Below are 24,103 nucleotides of genomic sequence, written 5' to 3'. Positions count from 1 at the left end.
GATCAGCTCTCAAGGAGAGGCGCAAAATGACTTGAACTCGGAAATTCACTCTAGAGGGTGGGGATGTTTATCGGTGATAAGCGGCGTTATCGCAGTCTACGGCGGAGTGCAACAGCCACTGCCGCCATCCCGGCGATCTGATAATCGTACCACTTTCGCCCCAGCTCTGAATATGCACAAGCTTGACAATCACAATCCAACATGTCAGTCCTTGGAAGGCGTGGGGCAAACGAGCTCCGAGCCGTGACTCAAAACACAAAGACAGCAGCCATACGGCCATTCTCAATTCTAAATCGCCCGGCACCAAACTACCCCGGCCATGTCCCCTTGACTACGATAGAACGCGGAGCTCTCGCAGTAGGATCGGCAGTTGGGTCACTGATTAATCCTAGAAGAGCGGGTACGAATGCCATTGTCTTTTGCACGACTAAAAACCGGCTACTTACACGCATGTAGATCTCATTGCAGCGCTGGGCGAAGCAACTGCGACACCATACTTTATATACCGACTACGCGATGCCATGCTCTCAGACCCATCAGGGCGCCGCATTCTCCGCGATCGTCCCCGCATCACCTCCGAGACCCTCAGTATGCCCCATCTCCGCACTCTACCCGAGAACTCCGTCGGGCGAACGTACGCCAAGTGGCTAGACCGCGAGGGAGTCTCGCCCGACACCCGAGATAACGTCCAGTACATCGATAATGAAGAGTGCGCATATGTCATGCAGCGGTACCGCGAGTGCCACGACTTCTACCACGCGGTGACTGGACTGCCGATTTTCGTTGAGGGCGAACTGGCTCTGAAGGCGTTGGAGTTCTTGAACACGCTACTGCCCATGACCGGATTGAGTTTGTTCGCCTTTATCCGGATGAAGCCCGCGGAAAAAGAACGGTTCCTCTCGTTACATCTTCCATGGGCCATTCGGAGTGGACTGCGAAGCAAGGAGCTCATCAATGTGTACTGGGAGGAGGTCCTCGAGAAGGACGTCGATGAGCTTCGGGCCGAGTTGAATATCGAGCGTCCGCCCGACCTTCGCGATATTCGGAAGATGATCCGACAGCAGCAGAAACGTGAGAAGGAACAGCAGCAGCAGGCTGCAAGCTGAGCGCAGACGATGGAAGAGACATGTATGATTATTGGATCCTTGTACAGAATATCATTGCGCAATTGTGAGGCCCAGTGCCCTCTATTCAAACCAGCTGCAAATAAGGTAGCTCTGGGGCCATAACGCCTGGAGTGGATTTTCCAGAGATCCAGGAATGGATCCCCACAACCAGCATCCAAATGCAATTTAGAGAACGATCACCATAGAACGGTTGATACACAACTTTTACAGATCCAGCAGGTCGTCATCATCATCCCAGCCACCTTTGCGACGAGAGATGACGATCTTGTGCTCCTCTTCCTCCTTGCGCTGGTTCTCCGCGATAGCTCCGAGCAAATCCTTCAGCTGTTCCTCCGTCACCTTTTGTCGCAGTTGTCCGGACTGGGCAAGCATGATCAGCCGGTTTTCAATGTCGGTCGCACGCGATTCCTTGACCAGGCGAATACGGCCGAGGCGATCAGCGGCAGCGGGGTCGAGGATCTGGGTCATGATTGAGGCGCGTTGTTCAGCTAGAGATTGTCAGACGTGATGGATTCTATCCACGCTGTGACGGATACCTACCCTCGGCTTGCCTAGTTCAATTAGCACTGCAAAGTCCATCATTGATGTAGTACTCACCTCTTCTGCTGGGCTTGATCGGCGCCATCCTGGCCAGATGGACCACGTGCGCCCTGCTGCTGCTGGAGCTGCGCGAGACGAGCTCGTCTGATCTGTGTGACCAGTTAGTAAAGGTAGGATGATGGGAGACCACACGCTATACCTCTTCTAACTCTGCGTCACCCATGGCTGTTTGTATTGAGGTCTGGTGTTCAATGGAAGAATTGAAGATGTTCGAACCCCACTTGCGCCTGAGGCCGCCACGCGGGGAGAAATGCACGTGGATTGAACAATTTAAAGTACTTGGGTGGTACAAACATTATGTACTGCTTATGTATGTAGTTATCTGGTAATATCTAAGTCTACATCTCCAGGCTCTGTCAAAATGCTTGCGATCATTACCAAGTGCAATTGAAAACCTGCGCAGGTCGTATTCGGATAGGACATCGGCTGCAAGTACGGAGTATACGGGGTACCTGTTCAGGCAATTGCCTCCTTACCCCATTGGGACATATTAGAACAGGGCCAATGCGACCTTAAGCTTGATCGACCTGAGGGGCAAATCTGAAATTCAGAGGAAATTACCCGAGTCGCAAATGTGAGCTTCAGGTTAGCCTCGAAACTAGTTAATCATTGCGTACTTTCACAGAAGCGCCCGGGGCCTCCGGACCGACTCCGGGTGGCCAAATGGGAGAATCTGTCGGCACATGAACATGTCTTAAATCCCCTTCCCTCCCTCGAGTCTTGCAGTTTCTCGCCTTTTGCGTATTTCAAACATCTTCAACACATCAATTGCGCTTGCGTAGCGCCGGCCGATCCTTTCAATAGTTCGCGGGTGACTAAGCTAGTGAGCCCAAGTCGTCGTATCTCGCGCAGGAACCCCGACCTCTTCACCCTCAACAGGCTGATATCTCCGATCGGACCTGATTGTGGCGATTCGATCCTTCTTCTTTATTCTTCAGCGCATTCATTTCGGCAGTCCCCCGTGGTCTCCCCTATTGATCATCACCCCGGATTCGCCCTCCATCCTGAGACATCTACTTGAAACCACGACGTACGCGCGGCCGTTTCTCTTCTAATTCTATATCTCGGTGTGAATGGATACGGTGGCGATCTTCCAACCGGAGCTTATTTGGGCGTGAGATCCATCTGGCGAGTGAACCTGAATCACTTCCGCCTCACATTCCTTGAACGCCCTCTACGTCACTCATCATGGCCGAGTGAGTGCATCCCACGAACCTACCCCGAGGACTTGAATCAGTCTGCTAACGACCATGGCCATGCAGTCTAATTGCCTTTCAAACCTCACACCATAGTTTCTTCTCGCGATCCAACATGATCCCCCGTAACGCTCACAAGAGGTCCGTCTCTTCGGAGCACCGATCCCTATCCCCTGACCGCACCGTCACCAAAGCAAAGTCCACAACCAATCTTGCAGATGTCGCCTCTGTCAACGGCAAGCCCAGATCGAAATTCGATGACAGCGCTTTCAGCACCTTACAGGACCCACGATTGGCGGACGGCTCGGAGGTTTCACATTCAACGTCATCATCTCACCACCCGGACTTGAGCAATGAAGTCGCAGCATTATCCGTGAAATTGATCCAGGCTATTAACAACCAAACCAACCTTGATGACAGCTTGGTTGCTACACGCCAAGAGTTAGAATTGGCCCAGGGCAAGATCCAAGCTCTCGAGTTTCAGAACGACAAATATCGACGAGACTTGGAGAACAGAGTTTATATTAAAAAGTCCGATTCAGATCGCGAGATCCTACAATTACGAAATGCTCTTGCGGAGGAAACGAGTCAGCGCACGGCCGCTGAAAAGGGAAAGAAGACAATTGAACAGGAACTGGAGACTCTGACTGCAGCTCTCTTTGAAGAAGCCAACAAGGTCAGTGACGAGGCAACGTAACCATGACTGGGCTAACACTTTCTAGATGGTAGCTGCAGCCAAGATCGAACGCGAGGCGGTGGAGAAGAAGAACGAACAATTACGTTCACAAGTCAAGGACACCGAGTTACTCCTGGCGTCGCATCAAGATCAGCTAGCTGAACTCAAGTCTGTTATGCAAGGGATGCATCTCCACAAGGACGAAATCGAAACCCGCCCGACCACTACCCCACCGTCTCCAGCACAAGCCCCCGGGTTTGCCAACGTGGAGCTGGAGACGATTCCGGTGTCAATTGAGAACGAAGAATTCACACCGGGGCCTTCGTGCGACTTCCCCCAGATCCTCCGCATGATCTGCCGTACGGATCTGCAGGCCTATGAAGACTTCCGCGATCTGTTGGTACTCTCTCGCAGCTCCAAGCCACCAAGCCGGGCCACGAGTGGGTCATACGGAGGCCTGAACGTGATGGGTCTCGCAAGCTTTGCAAGCGGTGGAGCTTCCTCGGTGACTTCATCGCCTACCAAGGGATTCTCGCATTCGCCCAATGGGAGCATGTCCTCGACAACCGGGTCACATGTGCCCTTGAAGGAAACCAAGTTCTACAAGCGCGTACTGACGGAAGACATTGAGCCTACACTCAGACTAGACCTTTCGCCGGGGATCTCGTGGCTGACGCGTCGCTCTGTCCTCAGTGGCATCTGTGAAGGCAGCTTGGTGGTAGAGCCCATGCCGGCGGCAGCCAAGAAATTCGAATTCCCTTGCTCTGTCTGCGGTGAACGCAGACCAAGCGGGCCTCATGAGAGGACCCACCGTTTCCGCACGTCTGATAGCGAGACCGCCCAGCGATATTCACTCTGTCTTCTTTGCCTGGAACGCGTGCGCTCATGCTGTGAGTTCACTGGGTACTTGCGCCTGATTCTCGATGGTCATCTCCGCGCAGGTGATACCGAAGAAGAGAAGGAGATTTGGGATGAGACTATCCGCCTGAGAGAACGAATGTTTTGGTCTCGAATTGGTGCTGGTATAATACCGTTGAATCGCGCACCAGCGCCTCAACCGGAAGCCTCAGATGTTAACACTGTGGATGATGATCAATATCTGCGCCCTGTGGACGTCAGTATCGATCAGAAGGGGCCAACGGAACACCCCATTGCATCCGAAATTGCAGGCTCTCAATTCGTCAGTGCCAGCTCACCTCGACCTCAAAGCTCCATTTACGACAGAGACGAGGAAGACACCGCTTCAATCGTGGACGTGGAACACAAGCGAATCTCCATCGATTCCGAGCACAGCATATACGAAGAAGCTACCGCGGATGTGGATGCCGTTGAACCAAGTACCACGGATCACAACCCCGTCGTGCCCTCGATCACTCATACTCAAGAGCCCGACACAGACAATAAACCCACTGATCTGAGCACCTCTTGACCTCTCATATTCGCGAGCGATCAATACGAACGAGTGAGACGACTACACGGCTTACCCAGCATTTCACGATACACCTAATGTCTTCATCCCTTTTGGCATTGCATTCTCAAGTCATTTAATTTCTCAGGCCAGGTCGATACAGGCTTCTTTGGACATGCTGCCTTTAGCTCTACCGCTTCTAATTCCCCCATTCATACCCCGGTGATCTGCTCGGGTATCTTCTTCATTCTCAGCAGCATGTCTGCTGTGTATTATTATTCTTTTTTTTTCTTTCGCTTATGCATACATAATAATGTGCCTTGTCTCTTGTCCGGATTTGTTTCGTGGACACTTGATCAACGGCTTCGTGTTGTCTTTTTCCGTTTCAGTCGCGACGGTGTTTCCTCATTGCCATTGGTGGCGTCCTGCTAAATGATAGATGAATCTGAGCCAATTTGCATACATCAATTTCAAGGTCTTACTTTAGACAGTTACCTTAATCCGCCATATTAAAACATCCAGATAAGCTACGTTATACCCAGTTCTTACACGGTGATACACCTGGGATTGATTTGTGCATTGAAAGAAGAAAGTAGATCAGACAGGATGTTTCTAGGCTCAAGGCTAGTGTACAAAAAATAGAAAATAAGCACATCCATGTTCATCCATCCCAAACTCCCGTTTTGTCTCAAACCCCATGAGATGAAACACCCGCCGATCTATGCACGGGATATCATTGTTTCGCAAGTTGGTGAATGTGTCGGAGCTGGTCTTCAATGTTCGTACTCTGCGCGTTGGGGTTGTGCGGGCCTTGCACAGAGGGATCCGCCGCCAACCGCTTGCGTCTGGCCTCTTCCTCCGGGTCAATGGGGGAGGGATCAAAGACATCGCTACGCTGGCTGGCAAGACGCTTGAGGTTGTTGACCACGTCGACGGTGGACAAGTTAGTTGTCGCGCTGCGAGCATCGGCCTTAGCACGCTGCTCCTTCCAGCGAGGGTCCAGGAGCTCGATACGGATGTGCTCGTCGAGTTCAGCCTGGGGCACCTTTTGGTTACAGTATGGGCAGATGGCCAGTTGAGCGGTCTGCTGGCGGCGCGCCTGGGCTCGCGGCACGTAGTCGGAGCGGATGCGCATCGGTTGTTGGCTGGGGATGGCTTGGGCGGCGGCCTGAGCGGCGGCAGCTTGGTCGCGCGCTTGAGTGCGTTCGCGGATGCGCTGGTCCTCCTCGGGGTTGGTGTATTGCCCAGGTGGGGGGTAGGGGCCAGCTGGGTAGGGCGAGACGGCGGGCTGGGGAGGGGGCATGGGGACGGGTTGTGCTGGGTAGGCGTTGTAGTAGGTTGGGTTGTCGAGGTCTGTGGGCATGGCTTCCTCGATGCGCCTTGTGTTGAGGGAGATGGCGGCCTTTTGTTCGAGGGAGGCGGACTGCAGGTCGTTGAGGGATGTTGGCGGTGGCAAGTCCGCATGGTCGTCGTGCTCGGTGAATTCCACGGTCTCGACTACCACAAAGTCATGCCAGTCGATCTGCGCATACTCGATTTGCTCCTGCTGGTTCTGCTCCTCTTTCTGCTGCTTTTGCTTCTGCTGGAATTTGACCCACTCGGCTCGCTGGGTGGCGCGCTCCATGACGCGATATTTGTTCTGTACATTTCGTTCCAATTCAGCAATCAACTTTTTAGACGAAGTGGCTTCATCAATTCCTTCTGGGCGAAGGAGAATAGTGTATTGGTCGACGAGGCGAGTGAAGAATTGGTAAAGACTGTGCTGGGGGCGCAGGAAGTCGAATTGGAAGTTTCGTGCCTCGCGCTGAGACAATGCGGTCATGAATGGTTTTCCACGCTTGGCGACAAACATAGCGGTTTGCTTGACGATCTCCAGATCCTGGGCACTGATGATCGGCATGCGCGCGGAGAAGTGAAATGCGGCGGGTTCGGGTGGCCCCTTGGGCTTTTCAGGTTCGGCGGCTGTTTCGCCTGCGCGTCCTGCTGCCACGGCTGATCCTCGGCCCTCCTTGATCTCGACCAGTCGCCATTGATAGAAAGGCGCGTATGCATCTCCTGGGACTAGGAAAGAGAACTTGGGGTTGCTCTTCTCCTTCTCTCGGATGCGATCTTCAAAGACTGCTCCATTGCGAGCGACGTAGCCGGCGGTCTTTTCCACGATAGCGCGGACATCTTTGGGGGAAGCACAACACCCTCGGGGGGCTTGTTGGCCTCATCGGGGAGTCCGGCACCATTTGACTCCATGGTTGTGATGATGGAGAGATACACGATATGTGAGGTCTGAGAGGTCTGAGCCTATCTGCGGCACTTCAGCCACAAAGCGGTGAGGCACTGTGGCGCAGTTCCGAGGCCATGTTTCCCTTTGCATTTCCCCACTGGCCGCAATGGGACTGTTTACTCCTTTTTGATAGTTTGATATCAATCATTTGCTGGCATATATATAGACTGGATAAACAATCATTTTCATTTTTAAGTTATCGATAAAACTGTAGGAAAAAAAGAATATCTAAAATAATAAGTCGGGGCCAAAAGTAAAGGGGCCGCTCACGTTGCGTCCTCCACAGCCGCCGTCGATCTGGCCTTAAGGCGGAACCGCACGCTTTCGTCCATCTGTGTTCACCTATTCTTGCTTCTCGACCTGTTTCCTTTTTTTTCTTACTCTCCCTATAGCGACACTTTTCTCTTTCTCTTTTATTTCCTCCCTGTCATGGGGCCTATTTCCTCATTGCTACACGATCATTAACTGGTGTGGTGCTCGAAGCCGTAGGTTCACAGTTCGAGCTCGACAGCAGCATTGCAGAGTCGCTGCTCTCCATTGAACTTTGAAACGCCTCTTGTCACCGCAATTACATTACCATTCAAACTCAACCACCCTCCTCTCGTTTCCAACAGACATCCCGTTTCCCGCGCCGATCTCCTGAACCTCTGGCGTCTCGCATTTGTATCACATTGAAACAAGATGGGTCAAAAGAAGGATACATTGCGACCTCAGAGTCGCTCTGGGCGCTCGCGCAGTCGTTCTCCCAAGCCCAAGAGCAAGCCCGCGGCCGTTCCGCAGAGCTATGCCTCGGAGGGCGTGAAGAACAATGATATCTTCCAGCTCCCCGGGTCGGACTACAAGCTCATTGTCCTGGTGACTATGATCGCTGCGGCTGTTCGTCTATTCCGAATCTACCAACCGACAAGTGTGGTCTTTGATGAAGTTCAGTGAGTTTTACGGAGGAGGATACCAAGTGCGGGGGCTAACGAATACAGCTTCGGTGGATTCGCATCCAAATATATCAAGGGCAAATTCTTTATGGATGTCCACCCCCCACTGGCTAAGCTGCTGCTCACGCTGGCCGGCTGGCTCGCCGGTTTCGATGGCAACTTCGATTTCAAGGACATTGGCAAGGATTACCTGGAGCCCGGTGTGCCCTATGTGGCCATGCGCATGCTCCCGGCCATTCTGGGTGTCCTGACTGTCCCCCTGATGTTCCTCACTCTCAGAGTCACCGGGTGCCGCAGTTCGACCGCTGCCCTGGGTGCGGGTCTTGTCATCTTTGACAATGCCCTGGTCACCCAGTCCCGCCTGATCCTGCTCGACTCTCCGTTGATCTTCTTTACCGCTTTAACCGCTCTGGCCTTCAGCTGTTTCACCAACCAGCAGGAGCTAGGACCCGCATATGCCTTCCGCGGACCGTGGTGGTTCTGGCTGGTCTTCACCGGTCTCTCCCTCGGTGCGACACTGAGTGTGAAGTGGGTTGGCCTCTTCACCATGGCCTGGGTTGGCTCTCTCACAGCTCTCCAGCTGTGGGTGTTGCTGGGTGACTCCAAGACCGTCACTCCCCGCCTCTGGTTGAAGCATTTCTTCTCCCGAGTTTTCTGTCTGATTGTCATTCCTGTCGGCTTCTACCTGGCCATGTTTGGTATCCACTTCATGTGCCTGGTGAACCCCGGCGAAGGTGATGGATTCATGTCTTCCGAGTTCCAGGCAACCCTGAACTCCAAGTCCATGCAGGACGTTCCTGCAGACGTTTCCTTCGGATCCCGAGTCAGCCTGCGCCACCTCAACACCCAGGGTGGATATCTCCACTCGCACCCTCACATGTACCCCACCGGCAGCAAGCAGCAGCAGATCACACTCTACCCCCACAAGGATGAGAACAACCTCTTCCTCTTGGAGAACACCACTCAGCCCCTGGGCCCCTACGGAGAGGTCGAGGGTCCCTTTGCCTGGGACAACCTGACTGCTCCCGGTTTCATTGAAGATGGATCCATCATTAGACTGTACCACACCATCACTCACCGAAGAATTCATTCCCACGACGAGCGTCCCCCAGTGACCGAGGCTGATTGGCAATACGAGGTCTCTGCTTACGGATATGAAGGTTTCGCCGGTGATGCCAACGACCTGTTCAAGGTCGAGATTGTCCCCCTCCATGTCTGAGACCCCGGAGTCCAAGAAGAGACTGCGAACCATCCAATCCAAGTTCCGACTGGTGCACGTCATGACCGGCTGCGTTCTGTTCTCCCACAAGGTGAAGCTTCCTGACTGGGGATGGGAGCAGCAGGAAGTGACTTGCGCCAAGGGCGGTACTCTTCCCAACAGTGTCTGGTACATCGAGCAGAACCAGCACCCCTCCATGGCTGCGGACGCCGAGAAGGTCAACTACCGAAACCCTGGCTTCCTGGGCAAGTTCTGGGAGCTGCAGAAGGTCATGTGGACCACCAACGCTGGCCTGGTCGAGTCTCACGCTTGGGATTCGCGCCCGCCATCGTGGCCCACCCTCCTCCGCGGTATCAACTTCTGGGGCAAGGACTTCCGTCAGATCTACCTGCTCGGAAACCCGCTCATCTGGTGGTCGAGCACCCTCGCCATTGCCATCTACGTCGTTTTCAAGGGTCTTTCCGTCATCCGCTGGCAGCGAAGCTGCGGTGACTACAAGCACGTTTCGTTCAAGCGCTTTGACTATGAGGTGGGCACCAGCGTTCTGGGCTGGTTCTTCCATTACTTCCCCTTCTATCTCATGGCCCGTCAACTCTTCCTGCACCACTACCTCCCTGCCCTCTACTTTGCCATCATGGTTCTCTGCCAGGAGCTCGACTTCTTGACCAACCGCATCAAGAGCTTCGGTCTTGTGTCGAAGCCCGCTATCGGCAAGACTCTGATGGCAGCCTTCTTGGGTCTCAGCATTTTGGTTTTCACACTCTACGCCCCTCTCGTCTACGGCAACCCGTGGACCAAGGATGCCTGCAACAAGGTCAAACTTTTGGGATCCTGGGACTTTGACTGCAACACCTTCCACAGCGACGTAAGTGTTCCGGAATGGAGGCCTCCACAACGAGCGCATCGACAGGGCCATGACTAACATGGAAACATAGTTGAGTGAGTATGTTACTCAGTACGTGCCGAACGCGCCTCCCGCTGTCCCCACAACTGCAGCCCAGGCGCCGCCCCAGGCGCCACCCGCCCAGGAGCCCGTTCCAGCAGGCGAGAGCGCCGATGTTTCTGACCCTGCTGCTGTGACCGCGCCTAAGATCCAAGGCTCCATGGCTCGCGTTGAATACCGCGACCAGAACGGCCAGGTTCTTGATGAAAACCTCGTCGCCTCGCTTCGGGCCGAGGGGAAAGTGAAGTTTGAGACTCGCTACGACGCTGGCCACAAGATGGAAAACGCACACGAGGTTCCCATCGTTGATGGCCAGCTCGCTCCCCCGCACCCGGATGTGCAGGGCCAGAACCCCGAGACCGGCAGTGCCCCCGAGGACTCTGTGCCTCCGGAGAGCCCCGCTTCCGTGGTTGAGGGCAATGAGCGTTCCGTTGAGAAGCCAATCTCTATGGAGGCTAAGCCTGCGAGCGAGGGAAATGATGCCACTAAATAGTGGCATGTGGAAGATGTGTAAAAGGCGAGGGGATTTGCCAATGTATAATGAGACTCATAGAGTAGTTGTTCATTTCAATTGTTAGCTTTTTTTCTAAATTCATAATCAATGCAGATAGTTGCAGACAACTTGTGCTGACATCTCGTCTCAAAGATGTGTAAGTAACGGACGGTAGGAAATAAACGGCTATAGCGCAAGAAAAAGACTGAATTGACTCTTTATCTGAAGTAAATACTATGCACAAATCTCTTGCCATCCCAAAGACAAGTTCACGCACCCTTCTCCCCCGGTTGGAGCAGTCTTAGTGTACAGCGATTGGCCGCAACCAAACGACAGTTCGCTTCGTTAAACTTCTGACGGCACTTCTACTGGCTCATCAATAAGCATTTAGTAGTCCCACTCCTCCTTTCCGAGCTTGTTGAACTTCTCGTGGAGCTCCTATCAGAAGAGAGGTGATGTCAGCATTGCATGACTAAACAAGGCGATCATGCAATTGTCTCTAGTCGGAAGTCGACAAGTACAATGGGGCACAATGAGAAGCAGAGAACAGTAGGTTCAGGATTGGCAACACATGGGGCATGAAAAAGCAGCAGGTTCATACCTCGGGCAGGGTGACATTGGGAACAATGACAGTGTTCATGGCACTGGGAGCAGCGCGGAGGGGCTGGCTCTTGTCACCGTGGGGGTGGTAAGAGTACTTGGAGGGCTTGGCACCCTCGGCATCCTCGTTGTGCCAGGGCATGGAGCTCTGGGCAATGCGAACGTTGCTCTCGGAGTTGACGGAGGTGGGCTTGCGGCCGAAGTACCTATAAGATCGCGACAATTAGCGATCATGCGATTCGGGTGTATGTTGTGAAGTTGCGCGCCATTGAGGCATGTTGTTCAGTTGAGATAGTGCTCAGCAAGGTAGTGGCACGTCACAATGGCGCAAATGGGGCGAATTGTTGATATAAGAGGCGATTTAGGGTAATTTCGGGAGGGATGCTCACCATCCGGCAATCAGGAAGGCACCAGACATGACACCGAGGAGGACCTAGCGGAACAGGGTTAGTCGGAATTGGTCATGGCTCAGGCGTGCGGTCCATACGTAGAGCTCGGGGTCGCGCTTGGGAGCCTTATCGAGGGTGGCCTCCTCCAGCTTAGAGTGAGCTGAAGAGTTGAAGCGGCGCGGGGGAGCGCGGAACAGGGGCTGACGGGTCAGAGCCCGGCGAGTAGCCAGAGCAGCAATGGAGGACATGGTTGCAGCAAATTGATTGTGCGTTGGTAGTACAAGTCGTGAGCGGAGATCTAGAAACGGGTAGTGCGAGAGAATCATGAGTGGTAGTATGATGTTGCCCGTTGGTCATGTGACCTGGTCAGGTGACATCGCCGTCTTTGGCTGCGACTATTGAACTCCCTTGGGTTGCGATTGTTTGGTTCGAATTATCCCGGTTGCTGACGCATATACGATCCTTTCCAAAGGTTCCGTGGTGTTTGTTTCTGTGATGTAACTGGCTTTGACGCGATTGCAGTTCACACCAAAGGTATGTCTCCCATATTTTGGTCAGGGGCTCTATTTCGGCCCTAGCTTTGCGGCGCGTCTTGTCGGTGGGACTGGAGCTAAAGGACCCAGATACTAACGAAGCTACAGGACCCTGATCGGTTTCTTCATTCGCTCATTAGACCTTGTCTTGGTCCCTCGTCACTCATTCGTTTGCTCCGCTTGTGGTCGCCTTATCCTTCGATCTCGGTGCCCAAGCCTCCGTGAAATTGCTCCCTGTCAATTATTCCTTCAGCACCAAATATGAGCCTGCGCATTGTTATCTAGTCAACTGTTGATATTCACCCCTTTCCGGCGCCATGTCGACCCCGTCAGATCGCCCCGACACACACGATGCAAGCCAGGCCTCAACGCAGCAACATGCTCTCGGAATCCCACGACCCCCTTCGGTTGGGGGAATCTCATCTCGAGTGACGGATGAGGACGGAGAGCGAACTCCGTCTTATACGTCACCACCCCCTCAGCCGCAGTCTAGGTCATCGGTGTCTCGTCGTGGCCCGCCTCCAACCCGGAACTCCATCACTAGTCAAGGGACTAGCAGACCTGGCAGCTCGGGGAGTAGGCTGAGCAGGTCACACATACCGTCTCTGACAGCACAAGGATTCTTTCGTCCCATGAGTTCGCAACGACTGCAGGCACACCGAGGGACGCGGCCCATGACGAAGGGGACGGTCTCGTCATCCGACGAATGGACCCAACAGGGCGGCCAACACCGAGGAAGCTTGGTCTCCAACAGCACAGTCCCCCAAGGGTCTCTTCCTGAGATGGAGGTTCCGCCGTCTCGGGGCACGGAGTTCACAGATCCCATCATTCCTGACCGCAATACCTCGAATGCTAGCCCCACGAATAACACGACTATTCGGAGTCTGGGTGAGAGCGTTCGGCTGCTGCGGGATCGAGATCAGAAGAATAAGCCCCAGCGCCTCAATTTGGGTGCTAACTACACAGGAAATGCCGTACAAGAGGCACCACCACCAAAATCACCTCTTTCGTTCCTCTCGTTGCAAAACAGGGGCGCGGGACACAACAACCACGATTCGCGTAGCCATCAAGGGCATGAGCACCTTTCTTCCGCTGGATCATCCCCAGGCCCTCTTGATGTGAAGAAACCTCAGCTTCCAAGAACGAACCTGGGCAGAAACTATGAATATTTCCTTGGCAACACGCTCTTCTGCGGAAAAGGGCGTTTCCAAAATTCTCGGGATAAGCCTGTCAACATTGCAACAGGCTTATTGCTGGTTATTCCCTCAGCGTTGTTTTTTGCGTTCTCGTATGTGCACCGCTCAACCGCTTGAATATGGCTAACTTTTTAGGGGCCCTTGGTTGTGGCACAACATCTCCCCGGCTATTCCCATCGTGTATGCCTACATATTCTACGTGTGTTTTTCGTCTTTTGTTCACGCCTCTGTTGTCGATCCCGGAGTAAGTGCTGTCCTCACTCTGTTGTGACTATAGTTACTGACGATACAGGTCATGCCTCGCAATGTCCACCCCATGCCTCATTCCGAATCTACAGACGATCCTTTGGTACTTGGCCCACCCACCAATGACTGGGTGATGGTCAAGCTTGCCACGTCTGACGTGGCTGCCATGGATGTACCTGTGAAGTTCTGTAAGACATGTAATATTTGGCGACCCCCTCGCTGCTACCACTGTCGAGTCTGCAACAATTGTGTCGAAACCCTTGATCATCACTGCGTGTGGCTCAACAATTGCGTTGGCCGCCGAAACTATCGCTACTTCTTTACCTTTGTCAGCTTCTGCACAATCCTCTCTCTTTTCTTGATCGGTGCCAGTTTGGCACACATCTTGGTCTACATGTCTCGAGAGAGCGTGTCTTTTGGAGCTGCGATCTCCAAGTGGAGAGTGCCATGGGCCATGGTGATCTACGGTGTTGTCGCAGTGCCGTATCCCACCTCGCTGTGGGCGTACCATCTCTTCCTCACCGGCCGCGGCGAGACCACCAGAGAATATCTCAACTCGCACAAGTTTGCCAAGTCTGACCGACATCGACCCTTCACACAGGGCAACGTCTTCAAGAACTGGCTTGCCGTTCTTGGACGCCCTCGGCCCCCTACCTACATGCAGTTCAAGGAGCAGTACCAAGATGGTGATCAGCGCCTCGGCACACAGAAGCGCAAGTACCGTGTGCCAGATGTCGAATCCCAAGCCATTGAGATGCAGCATGTTGGCCCCCCACCAAGGCTAAGCAATCACCTCCAACAAACGAATCATTTGTTCCTGCCGGCCTACGGACCGCTATGACCTATGAAGATGATATCCATGATTTATTTCCCTTCTCGAATTCCCCCCGAGGATACTTTCCATCTACCACTTTCTAATCTCATTTACACATACCCTTATTGTCTCGATTTCTGTTTATTCTGCTGTTATCAGCACAAACATAATCCCGTCCTTCCAACTGATCTGTCTAGATCGATTTCTTACTGTGTTTATTCGACTTGTGTGACTACATGGGAATGGACAACCCTATCAAAACCAAAATTTTTCTCCATATACCTTTATTGAACCTTTTTACTTCACCTTCTTGACATTCGAGCAAGTGTAGCGTACAATCATTCGACCTCTGGATTAAGAAATATGCAGATATAAAAGTGAAGTGGGAGGCTCAGCCCTGGAGGGGCCCTGATATTAAATAGCAGCGATTTCTCCAGCAGATGCGACGTCCATTGGCGCACAACCGACAGACGACCTTGGGCCAAGCACGAAGCTTTGGCCAAATCCAGCCAGCCTTCCTGGCGGGTACTGACCTCGGAAGCGACTTATGAGACAAATAGTCTACACAAGAACCTTTATATACAGGCCACCTATGATAAACTATGAATGCATGAACTGCAACTGTTCAATTCCAGGTTCAATCATACAAAAGCATTACGGAATAGTTAATGAACATGAATATTGATCCTGGGAGCTCCGTAGACAGTAAATCAAAATGTGACCGAGTTGCATACCTTGCATCGGCTGACTCCCGAGGTCTCGACGGGCTCGTCGGGCATATCCTGATCCGAACCTCTGAAGTCTGCGTGATTTGTCTCTCGTTGTAGATGGGATACTCCGAAGGCAATGTAGCGTGTTCAATAATCGTCTGGTAACATGAACCGACTGGTCCTCACTGTCCTGGGGGATTAGTACGCGGACTCGGCCTCGGGAAATTGGAACTCAGATAACTTTCACCCAATCCGAAAAATCCTTTGTACGACGATGTGATCCTGCCTGTCTGTACGGTGCTGAGTAACCGTTCGTCCTGTGTGATCTGATCATGGATGCTGGCCATCTCGGAAATAGCCGTAATATTCGCCAGCTGTATATCGAGCATGTCAATAGATGCTAACAAAACAGCTTTGGCGACTTTCTTCGTGGTGTTTTCCTCTTCCGGGCTTTCCTCAGTTGTACCCTTCTTGTCCTTGTTTTTAGACTAAATGCGTAGAACTGGCTAGCGGTCTCATCTTCGTTCTGATTGATAAGTTCTCAAGAATCGCGTTCAATACCGTTGCTTGATCATTGTTGGCGTGGATGTGAGTATCCATAGGTCGCTCATTTGAGGTAACGTCATCATCGGCCATTTCCATGGAGGGTTCCTCGTTAGCGAGGTTGACAAGCCGACGGTTAGCCGCCGCTGCAGGAAGAGAGGGGGCACTCAATCTCGACATGGAACTCGCTGCGACACGCTCTGTGCCAGAAAGCTTTCCATTCTATGCAACCCCAAAGATGTCGCGTGTGCGGTGGAGTTTGCAGATAGATCGAACCATTGGGATGTTTTCGAAAGAGGTACGGCTTGTGGCCTGGCTGTGAGAGTGAGAGTGAGCTGTGGCAGGGCTCGTCAGGGATCCACGTGTGAGATCCCGTACGGGGGACCCTGAACGCGGGTCGTGGTATTTGCCTCGCTGTTAGAGGCGGCGGATGGTGACACGACGGAGGGAGTGACTCCAGTCTGACGTTGGGTGGCAGCCGGTTAACCAGGGCTTGCCATGTTGAACGGAATCACCTGGTTGGGACCAGGGAGTGACATTGTCAAATCCTGCCCACGTCGTCCATACAGTGATCAGAGATCAAGACTGGACAATGCATTGGCAATTGTACCAAATCACCTCTCGTGGTAGCTGGCCACCAGACCCGGGACTCTTCGTAGATTGAGATGATTGTAGCGGCCTTCACTGTATTTAGTATCTGTCTATCCTGCTCGATCCGATCGTGGATACGAGCCATCTCAGACGCAGCCTGCAAGTGTAGAGATTGTATCTCAGCCATGTAGTTGGGCGCGAATGATACCCATTGAGCAACCTCTTAATCGCACTCTCATCGTCCAGAATTATGTCAGCTGTGTGCTTTTTGCCTCTCTCCTTGCTGGCTGGGGTGGAGAATGTGTCTGCCGTTGAAGTAGAACCTGCTGTTCCTGCCTGGCTGCATGAGGTGCTAGTATGGCGAGCTGGAACCGACAGACTTGTGCCGAGCAAGTGATTGCTGCTTGTTCATGCAACTTTGTTGCCTGTTTACGCAGTCGCAAGGTCTGTAAAGGCTGAGAGTGGTTAGACAAAGCAGATAAAAATTATCGACGAGAAAACCGCAAACAGACATGTACGATTTGTAGGATTTTGAGAGACGAGACGAGGAGAGGAAGAAGAGGGAGAGAGAAGCTCTCGCTCTCTAGATCAATCTACACCTGGGAGGAGCCTGGCAAACACCGCCAAACAATATGCACCTTGAAAAGTAAAGGGCAACGGAAGTGAGGCCTTGGAAATGAATGATGTCTCTATCGGACACAAAGTTGTAGCCTTGGAATGCTCAGAGGAAAGCAGGTAGCAGAATGAACTCCGTCTGGGATGTTGTCACCTGTTGTAGACTTAGTATCTTAAGGACTCACTAGAGGACCAACGACCTCGGGACCTCGGGAGGTTGCAACTTCACTTACAGGACGTCCAAGGTTGGTGTATAAGAAGAGGGGTCTTTTGTATAGTGATTCCTTGTCGCCATTTTGTACCACAAAACATATCTCCTAAGTAAACTATACTTGACTCCCCAATCAAGAATTGAATGTATATCTGAAGCAATGACTGACATTCCACCAAACATGATAGGCAGTGTCTCGTGTCTACTGAAGCATAGTCGTCTCAGTTCATACCTGTTCAGCATTTATTTCATGGACATGTTGTGATGCATCACCCTGTACGGGGTATGGCCTGAGAGTCCTCGTTAATATGGCCTGGATTGTGTCTGTTATACTCCCGCGCGATATCCTGACCCCAAGAATAGAAAAAGAGCGAGAAAACAAGCTCTTCTTCTTCTCAGGGAGAGTTCAGAGTTGATAAGCCTCCAGGGCTGCAAGCAAATGTCCCTGGATGCAGGTATTTCTTAGCACTCGAGTGGAAAGGCGTCAGACTTGATCAAGATCACAGTTGCTGCAATCGAAGTTGTATTTCGAGTCCGACTTTGAGACTGTTTAGAAACCGCTTACTACTGAGTGGATTTGCTTTTGACGATGAGCCCCCAATAGCGCTATTGATGTCCCTTCATGTCTGACCAAGATGCCGACCCGGTAGGTTTACCAAGCCGACAATGACTTCCTTTGTATGCGCAAAACCTCGATGATTCAACGGAGATGGTCAAGTGACATCAGAGACATACCCCAGAGCAAACCAGTCGGCTCCGAGGACTTGAGAGCTGGGTAGTAGGTAGTCGCTTTCCAGATACGCGGAAGATTGCACAGTGAGTTAGAAAACATGGACCAGTTTTTATGCAGAAAGAGATAGATTATCACCCATGAACCCCAATACGATAAGCTACATTGAACAATTCAATCACGCCGATCATGAAAAATGCAAGTACGCCAGAAACCACTTAGTTGTACAGCCCCTCGCTCATTTATCCTTGTCCTGATTCTTCCGCGGCTCAAAGTTCAACTAGAAATAAGATCAGCCAGGGCCCACAGCCGATGCATTTAGGGAGAAATACTAACCTGGTTTCCATTGTACAGTTGGCTATTACCACGTCCATCCTGCTGATCCCTCAGAGTTCTGATATTAGGACCTGATGTTCTTGGACGCTGCGTGGAACCAGTTGGCTCAGATGCAGGAGTGGGTTCCGGTGTCGCGGCAGGGCCATATCCGAGGAACGAGCTCACCAGACCCGTAGCGGTGGAGGCAGCTGAAGATGCCAAGCCGTAGACAGCAGAGATACCACGGGCAGGTAGACTGCCAGCTGCAGAATAGGCTTCGGTATATGTTGACACGGGAACCATGACCAAGTTTGCAGTGGATCCAATGCCGAGATCTCGGAGGGTTTGAGACTCTTGGGCCACAGTCAGGGTTTCACTGGGGAGCGGGTTCAAGATTTGCTTGAGGTTGTATGGTCTGGTGTCTTCTTCCATTTGCTGGTCAAGCCAAGGTCGAACATCATTTTTGATGCTTTGGGTTGGCGTAAAGCTAGATCGCACTGATCTTCCATCAAACAGGCGTACCTGCAGCCGGTATTCAGATGGGGGTCCTCGGGGTTTCGCAGGTTTAACTTTTTGCTCCACGACTGGGACTGTCTCCTTTTTGGTAACTTTGGGAGTAGGCTTTTTGGTTCCCATCGGGGCTTTGCCTTTGTCTAACTTGGGCTCTGTGGACATCTGGCCTGGAGATACAGAGCTTGATGGGCCTGTATATTTTGTGTCTTTAGGAGATGGCTTCGTAGACTGCGTCGGGTTCTTTGCTGCAGCCTGGCTCGTTTGCTGTGCAGCTCCAGTAGGCTTGCTAGGCTTGGTTTCCGCCTTAGGTTGCGGTTGACTGACTGGCACAGGCGCAGGAGAATTGGTTGAGACCTCAGGGGTGTCACTGCTCACCGGGGGTGACATAGTTGACGGTGATGTATCATTATTCAAAGCTGCAATCAATCGATTGCGAAAGTCATCTTTTGAGATATCTGGCCCGATGTACTCCTTTAGAGTGCCGTTACTGCATAACATTAGCCAGCCATCCATGAACATTGAACCATTATATGTACTTAATCAGGACGACAGTCGGGAACTTTGAGACTGGACAGAAAGAAGCCAGAAATCCAGCTTCTTGGGACCCAGCAGTCAAGCGCAGCACGACTGCTTTGGCATTGACTGCTTGCGCAATCTATCGCCGTCAGACAAGGAATGATCGATCGCAATGAACTAGCATACCTCATCATCTCCAAAATAAGCGCTCTCCCATGTAGAGCTCAGCTCCTCATCGTCTATATGCAAGTCCCAGGATCAGCGATCTGTCAATGCGGGGAGTAGACTGACGAACCTCGGACAAAACAGATGACAGCCTTTGCATCGCTGACGGCCGCAGCAATACCCTCCTGAAGAGATCCCTGATAGAACGAGGTCATGATCGCACCCCTTTAACGACAAGAGTCCAAAAAACAGTCGAGACCAGCTGGTGCGGAGAGTCCAAGTATAAGACGGGGGAAGCCTGGGCGGTCACGGTAACTCCGATCCCGAAATTCCATCTGCCGCTGACCTTACTCTTCACCAACCTCACGCAATCAGACCACCATGCGGCCAATATTCTCAGCTGTACAGAAAACGGCTACGGCCTGGACACCGTATACCCGGGCAATTCGGAGCCCTCGCATTTCATGGAAGCCGAACTCCATCTGCGCCCAATGCCGCGTCCAGCAGTCCCGCCAAATATCGCAATCGCGCCAGTTAGCTGATAGCTTGAACATCGTCGACCACCCCGCGAAACTTGTGCGGACTAAGCAGAAACATGGCCCTGGTTTGATCATCCTCGGTACGTTCCGATCATCTACGTGGGTAGCCAATTGCTAATGTACTCTTCCGCATAGCTTTGATTCCAATTACTGCGTTCATCCTGGGAACCTGGCAGGTACAGCGCTTGGACTGGAAGACCAAGCTGATCGCTAAATTTGAGGACCGCCTCGTGAAACCTCCTCTTCCGCTACCTCCGCGAGTCGACCCGGAGGCGATCGCAGAGTTCGACTACCGCCGCGTCTATGCTACCGGTCACCTCCGCCATGACAAGGAAATGTTGATTGGACCTCGCATGCACGATGGTGAAGATGGCTACACTGTGGTTACCCCGCTTGAGAGAGAAGGAGGCAGCACCGTACTTGTCAACCGGGGCTGGATTTGTAGGAAGATGGTGGACCAGAAGGACCGACCATTGGGTGTAACGAATGAAGAGGTTCTCATTGAGGGTCTACTGCGTGAACCATGGAAGAAGAATATGTTTACGCCAGACAACAAGCCCGCAGAAGGAAAGTTTTACTTCCCCGATATCAAACAGATGGCCGAGTTGAGCGGGAGTCAACCTATCTGGATTGAGCAAACTATGGGTATGTATGCAAAGTCGCAACGCTATGAATACAGGCTAACAATGGTACTATAGTACCTGATCTGGTTGAGGCGTATGATCGCGCGGCCAAGGGTATCCCGATTGGTCGTGGAGCCGAGGTCACGCTGCGAAACAACCACTCCCAGTACATCTTCACTTGGTAAGTCCTGTCGCATATTCTGCGTTCCTGGTTTGGGGATTTGTGCTCATCGTTTGCAGGTATGGCCTGGCCTTCGCCACATCCATCATGATGGCGATGCTTTTGAAGAAGGGCCCCAATGAGGTAACACGCCGAGTTCGCCAGAACAGAAGCTGGTAGTTGTTTTGGCATTTCATTTCCCCCGGAGCATATTGGTGTTTAAAGGCGTTCGTGTTTTGATCGTGGACAGTTGAGTACTCATGGCGGCATGGCCAATCTCATGTCCTGCTGAAGCTCCTTGGGTAGATGTTTCTGGGCAAGAGAAAACACTGTCGTCGACTTGTTGATGTGACGTTGTCTGGAACAGTTAGCCGAGTTGCTGGAAGGGTTATTTTGGACCAACCTTTTCAACAATGTGATGACATCGCTCTCGTCAATAGTCTTACGTCCTGCGTGTTTCGAATACGCAGCCAGGTCCTGGCTCGCCTGTTCAAAGTACCACGATGATGCCTGTTCAATCGCAGCCAGCGTGGCCTTGTTGATCTTCGCTTTGGAGCCGGCTTTGGAACGCGCAAAGCGAGTGGCTAGCTTTTTGACTACGCCTGCTGGCAGATTTGGAACGGGGATTCCATGGCGTGAGATCTTCTTCTCTTTGCCCTGAGTCGGTGCCTCCTGGTCTCGTAGCCCTCCTCCCACAAGTCCAGGGCTTTCACTGGGAGACGCCGCCGCGGGTGGGAAATCGATTCCAAACCCGAAATCACCACCAACGTCATCATCGTCCGATTCAACTGGAGCCGGCTGGACATCTGCAGTCGACAGCGCAAAGTCTTCCATATCGTCACCCCCATCAATGGGATCATCCAGCGGAGCTGCGACAGGAGATGGGAAGTTGAGGTCAAAGTGGAACCGACCAAGGTCTTCCGTCTCTCCCCTAAATGTCATATTAGCTTTGTAACATAGATAATCGAACATGTGTATACTTACCCTCGATCGAAATCCCCGCCACTCATCATTGTAGCTTCCTCGTCTTCGACAATGAGTCCGGTCTCCTCTGCATCGTCGCTCTCGAGGCGTGTTTCCTCAAAGTCGCCGCTGATTCTGCCAGCCCGACTCATCATCGACAGACGCTCGCGGTCTCTGATGCTCGTCTCTCGGCGGGGGTATTCGACGGACTGATAAGTCATATCCATGTCGTCCTCCCCGAGCGCGAGGGACATCCTCGGTGGGCGCATCTCTGGACTTGTTTCATCATCTCCTGAGGAGGATCCCTGTATAGGAAGGGACAGTCGCGGGGGCTCAACGAGTGGTTCGTTGTCGAGCTGTTCAAATTCATCGAGGGGCTCCTCGACGGGTTCTGGCTGTTCCTGAGGTGAAGATTGAATGGGCTGAGATACAGGGGCGAGTGCTATAGCCAGAGTCAGATCCTATACCTCCAACGAACTAAAGATATCATACCTCTCCCGAGATTCCTAAGAATGTCAAAGGTCGTCTCTCGCTGCGCACGACCGCTACGTCGGCGATCTCGACCCGGGGTATTTGCGGCACGCTGTTGGCGGGCCCGGAGTCCATGGGGTGTAGAAGGTGCCCCAGCGGCCCTGGAGCGAGGCGTGAAACGAGAGGCTGACCGCTGAGTGCCCGGGGTGGCAGCAGTCACCAGCCGACTGGGTGTCAGCGGGTAGCGTGTGTGTCCAGGAAGACGTTGAAGCTAAATTAAGATGTTAATAACTCCCGACATTGAAAGGAACACCGGAACTCACTCCTGTTAGCTTGCTCTCTCCAACCGGGGTAAACGGTGACCGGCGACCACGCGCATTTGGAGTTGATGTAGACATGGTCTGATTTTCCACAAGGGAGATGCTCCTATACCAACAGGATTATATCAGACCACATATGCATATAGTAGCGACAACTGTACAAAAGCAATTGTCGACTCCGAATGCAAGATCGAAGATGATGTTTGTCCGTCGCGTCCAGAAACAACAACTGCGGGTCACCCTTATCGCGATAACGATTGATGAATCAGCAACTTTTTTTTGCTCGAGGTCTAGTTCCGATGCGACTTCGATTTCGCATTTGAAGTGACAGCCTTTGGATATTTTGACTCAATCTCAGAAATCATGTCCGACACAAACGCCCCCAAGGGTCTTTCGGCCAAGATCCAAAATAAGCGCAAGAGACAAGCCGAGGACGCTGCGCCCCAGCAGGAAAAGACCGAGGCTGCAGGAACACCTGCAGAGGGAACCACCAAAAAGAAGCAGAAGAAGAACAAGAACAAGAAGAAGCAGGCTGATGATGGCGAGCAGTCATCGCGCAAAGATGGTATTGACGAATCAATTGGCAAGATGGACGGCCGGTTACTGGGCGATTACTTTGCGCAAAAGGCCAAGCGACATGAAAAGGAGCTTTCTGCTGTTGAATTGAGCGATCTTTCAATTCCTGGTAAGTACACTCAATTCATATGGTGTTGAGTCAGACATTAACCGATCTATAGATTCCGCCTTCCTCGACACCTCCAGCTTCACCTCTACCCGCAAGCTCGAACAGCTGCCAGAATTCCTGAAGACTTTCAGCCCCAAGGGCGCAGATCTTTCCAAGGCATCTGAGAAGAATGGAACCCCCCACACACTTGTGATCTCCGGCGCTGCCCTGCGGGCTGCCGATGTTGTGCGGTAAGGCGGATCTTCAAGTTCGAGTCTAGATTGCGGCTAACAATATCCCAGTGCACTTCGCCCGTTCTCGACCAAGGAAACTATTGTAGGAAAGCTGTTTGCCAAGCACATCAAACTGGAGGAAGCCAAGCAATTCCTTACACGCGCTCGGTCTGGCATTGGAGCTGGCACTCCTACCAGAATCTCCGATCTGATTGAGTCCGGTAAGTCGATCCCATTGCTTTTAACTATACGATTTTGCTAACTTCTGGTATAGGAACTCTCAAGTTGGACGAACTGGAGCGCATCGTCATTGATGGATCGCACATTGACCAGAAGCAGCGAGGAATCTTTGATATGAAGGAAACACACATGCCGCTCTTGAAGCTGCTCACTCGGCCGGAATTGCGGGACCGCTTAGGATCGAAGAAGGGTGTGAAGATCTTAGTGTTTTGATTTGCCATATGGATAACGAACTATTGTATCATTCCGGGACTGCGGTCACCAAAAAGCTTTAAATTTGATATGTACAGCTCCAAGTAGCCCTGAGGTCATCCAAGGATGTCCATTCTGT

At 52.3% G+C, this 24,103-nt stretch overlaps 12 protein-coding genes across 12 annotated transcripts; 6 read left to right on the top strand and 6 right to left on the bottom strand.

Annotated features, from left to right (window-relative positions):
• Positions 1–201: 201 nt before the first annotated feature.
• On the top strand, positions 202–1,106 carry coq4 (ubiquinone biosynthesis protein COQ4; the record flags this gene model as incomplete). The annotated part of the gene is made up of 2 exons (XM_056954310.1): positions 202–400; positions 457–1,106. The coding sequence occupies 2 exons, from the start codon at positions 202–204 to the stop codon at positions 1,104–1,106; spliced, it is 849 nt and encodes a 282-aa protein (XP_056813199.1).
• Positions 1,107–1,331: 225 nt separating this feature from the next.
• Positions 1,332–1,890, bottom strand: N7506_005015 (DNA-binding protein; the record flags this gene model as incomplete). Its single annotated transcript, XM_056954309.1, has 4 exons — positions 1,332–1,615; positions 1,668–1,678; positions 1,725–1,816; positions 1,867–1,890. The coding sequence occupies 4 exons, from the start codon at positions 1,888–1,890 to the stop codon at positions 1,332–1,334; spliced, it is 411 nt and encodes a 136-aa protein (XP_056813198.1).
• Positions 1,891–2,915: 1,025 nt separating this feature from the next.
• N7506_005014 (guanine nucleotide exchange factor SEC2) lies at positions 2,916–5,028 on the top strand (the record flags this gene model as incomplete). Its single annotated transcript, XM_056954308.1, has 3 exons — positions 2,916–2,923; positions 2,990–3,599; positions 3,646–5,028. The coding sequence occupies 3 exons, from the start codon at positions 2,916–2,918 to the stop codon at positions 5,026–5,028; spliced, it is 2,001 nt and encodes a 666-aa protein (XP_056813197.1).
• Positions 5,029–5,740: 712 nt separating this feature from the next.
• Positions 5,741–7,251, bottom strand: N7506_005013 (SURP domain-containing protein; the record flags this gene model as incomplete). The annotated part of the gene is made up of 2 exons (XM_056954307.1): positions 5,741–7,179; positions 7,200–7,251. 2 exons carry the CDS (start codon positions 7,249–7,251, stop codon positions 5,741–5,743), a joined length of 1,491 nt encoding a protein of 496 aa, XP_056813196.1.
• Positions 7,252–7,966: 715 nt separating this feature from the next.
• On the top strand, positions 7,967–10,872 carry pmt1 (protein mannosyltransferase 1; the record flags this gene model as incomplete). The annotated part of the gene is made up of 4 exons (XM_056954306.1): positions 7,967–8,214; positions 8,263–9,430; positions 9,480–10,301; positions 10,372–10,872. The coding sequence occupies 4 exons, from the start codon at positions 7,967–7,969 to the stop codon at positions 10,870–10,872; spliced, it is 2,739 nt and encodes a 912-aa protein (XP_056813195.1).
• Positions 10,873–11,259: 387 nt separating this feature from the next.
• Positions 11,260–12,109, bottom strand: N7506_005011 (uncharacterized protein; the record flags this gene model as incomplete). The annotated part of the gene is made up of 4 exons (XM_056954305.1): positions 11,260–11,310; positions 11,474–11,678; positions 11,862–11,905; positions 11,960–12,109. 4 exons carry the CDS (start codon positions 12,107–12,109, stop codon positions 11,260–11,262), a joined length of 450 nt encoding a protein of 149 aa, XP_056813194.1.
• A 602-nt stretch (positions 12,110–12,711) lies between these two features.
• On the top strand, positions 12,712–14,677 carry erf2 (palmitoyltransferase ERF2; the record flags this gene model as incomplete). Its single annotated transcript, XM_056954304.1, has 3 exons — positions 12,712–13,682; positions 13,726–13,834; positions 13,883–14,677. 3 exons carry the CDS (start codon positions 12,712–12,714, stop codon positions 14,675–14,677), a joined length of 1,875 nt encoding a protein of 624 aa, XP_056813193.1.
• An 865-nt stretch (positions 14,678–15,542) lies between these two features.
• Positions 15,543–16,083, bottom strand: N7506_005009 (uncharacterized protein; the record flags this gene model as incomplete). The annotated part of the gene is made up of 2 exons (XM_056954303.1): positions 15,543–15,848; positions 15,922–16,083. The coding sequence occupies 2 exons, from the start codon at positions 16,081–16,083 to the stop codon at positions 15,543–15,545; spliced, it is 468 nt and encodes a 155-aa protein (XP_056813192.1).
• Positions 16,084–18,288: 2,205 nt separating this feature from the next.
• N7506_005008 (UBX domain-containing protein) lies at positions 18,289–19,774 on the bottom strand (the record flags this gene model as incomplete). Its single annotated transcript, XM_056954302.1, has 5 exons — positions 18,289–18,330; positions 18,387–19,365; positions 19,415–19,533; positions 19,581–19,633; positions 19,690–19,774. The coding sequence occupies 5 exons, from the start codon at positions 19,772–19,774 to the stop codon at positions 18,289–18,291; spliced, it is 1,278 nt and encodes a 425-aa protein (XP_056813191.1).
• A 166-nt stretch (positions 19,775–19,940) lies between these two features.
• On the top strand, positions 19,941–21,061 carry N7506_005007 (cytochrome oxidase assembly protein SHY1; the record flags this gene model as incomplete). Its single annotated transcript, XM_056954301.1, has 4 exons — positions 19,941–20,178; positions 20,234–20,743; positions 20,797–20,902; positions 20,962–21,061. 4 exons carry the CDS (start codon positions 19,941–19,943, stop codon positions 21,059–21,061), a joined length of 954 nt encoding a protein of 317 aa, XP_056813190.1.
• A 78-nt stretch (positions 21,062–21,139) lies between these two features.
• N7506_005006 (uncharacterized protein) lies at positions 21,140–22,713 on the bottom strand (the record flags this gene model as incomplete). Its single annotated transcript, XM_056954300.1, has 5 exons — positions 21,140–21,239; positions 21,285–21,812; positions 21,866–22,286; positions 22,337–22,586; positions 22,639–22,713. 5 exons carry the CDS (start codon positions 22,711–22,713, stop codon positions 21,140–21,142), a joined length of 1,374 nt encoding a protein of 457 aa, XP_056813189.1.
• Positions 22,714–22,998: 285 nt separating this feature from the next.
• On the top strand, positions 22,999–23,985 carry N7506_005005 (uncharacterized protein; the record flags this gene model as incomplete). Its single annotated transcript, XM_056954299.1, has 4 exons — positions 22,999–23,320; positions 23,373–23,550; positions 23,602–23,753; positions 23,807–23,985. The coding sequence occupies 4 exons, from the start codon at positions 22,999–23,001 to the stop codon at positions 23,983–23,985; spliced, it is 831 nt and encodes a 276-aa protein (XP_056813188.1).
• Positions 23,986–24,103: the final 118 nt, after the last annotated feature.

Source organism: Penicillium brevicompactum (genome assembly GCF_028827555.1).
Source record: "Penicillium brevicompactum strain IBT 35665 chromosome Unknown utg000003l_segment0_segment0, whole genome shotgun sequence".
In the NCBI taxonomy this organism is placed as follows: Eukaryota; Fungi; Ascomycota; class Eurotiomycetes; order Eurotiales; family Aspergillaceae; genus Penicillium; species Penicillium brevicompactum.
This window is presented reverse-complemented; position numbering and strand designations above follow the sequence as displayed.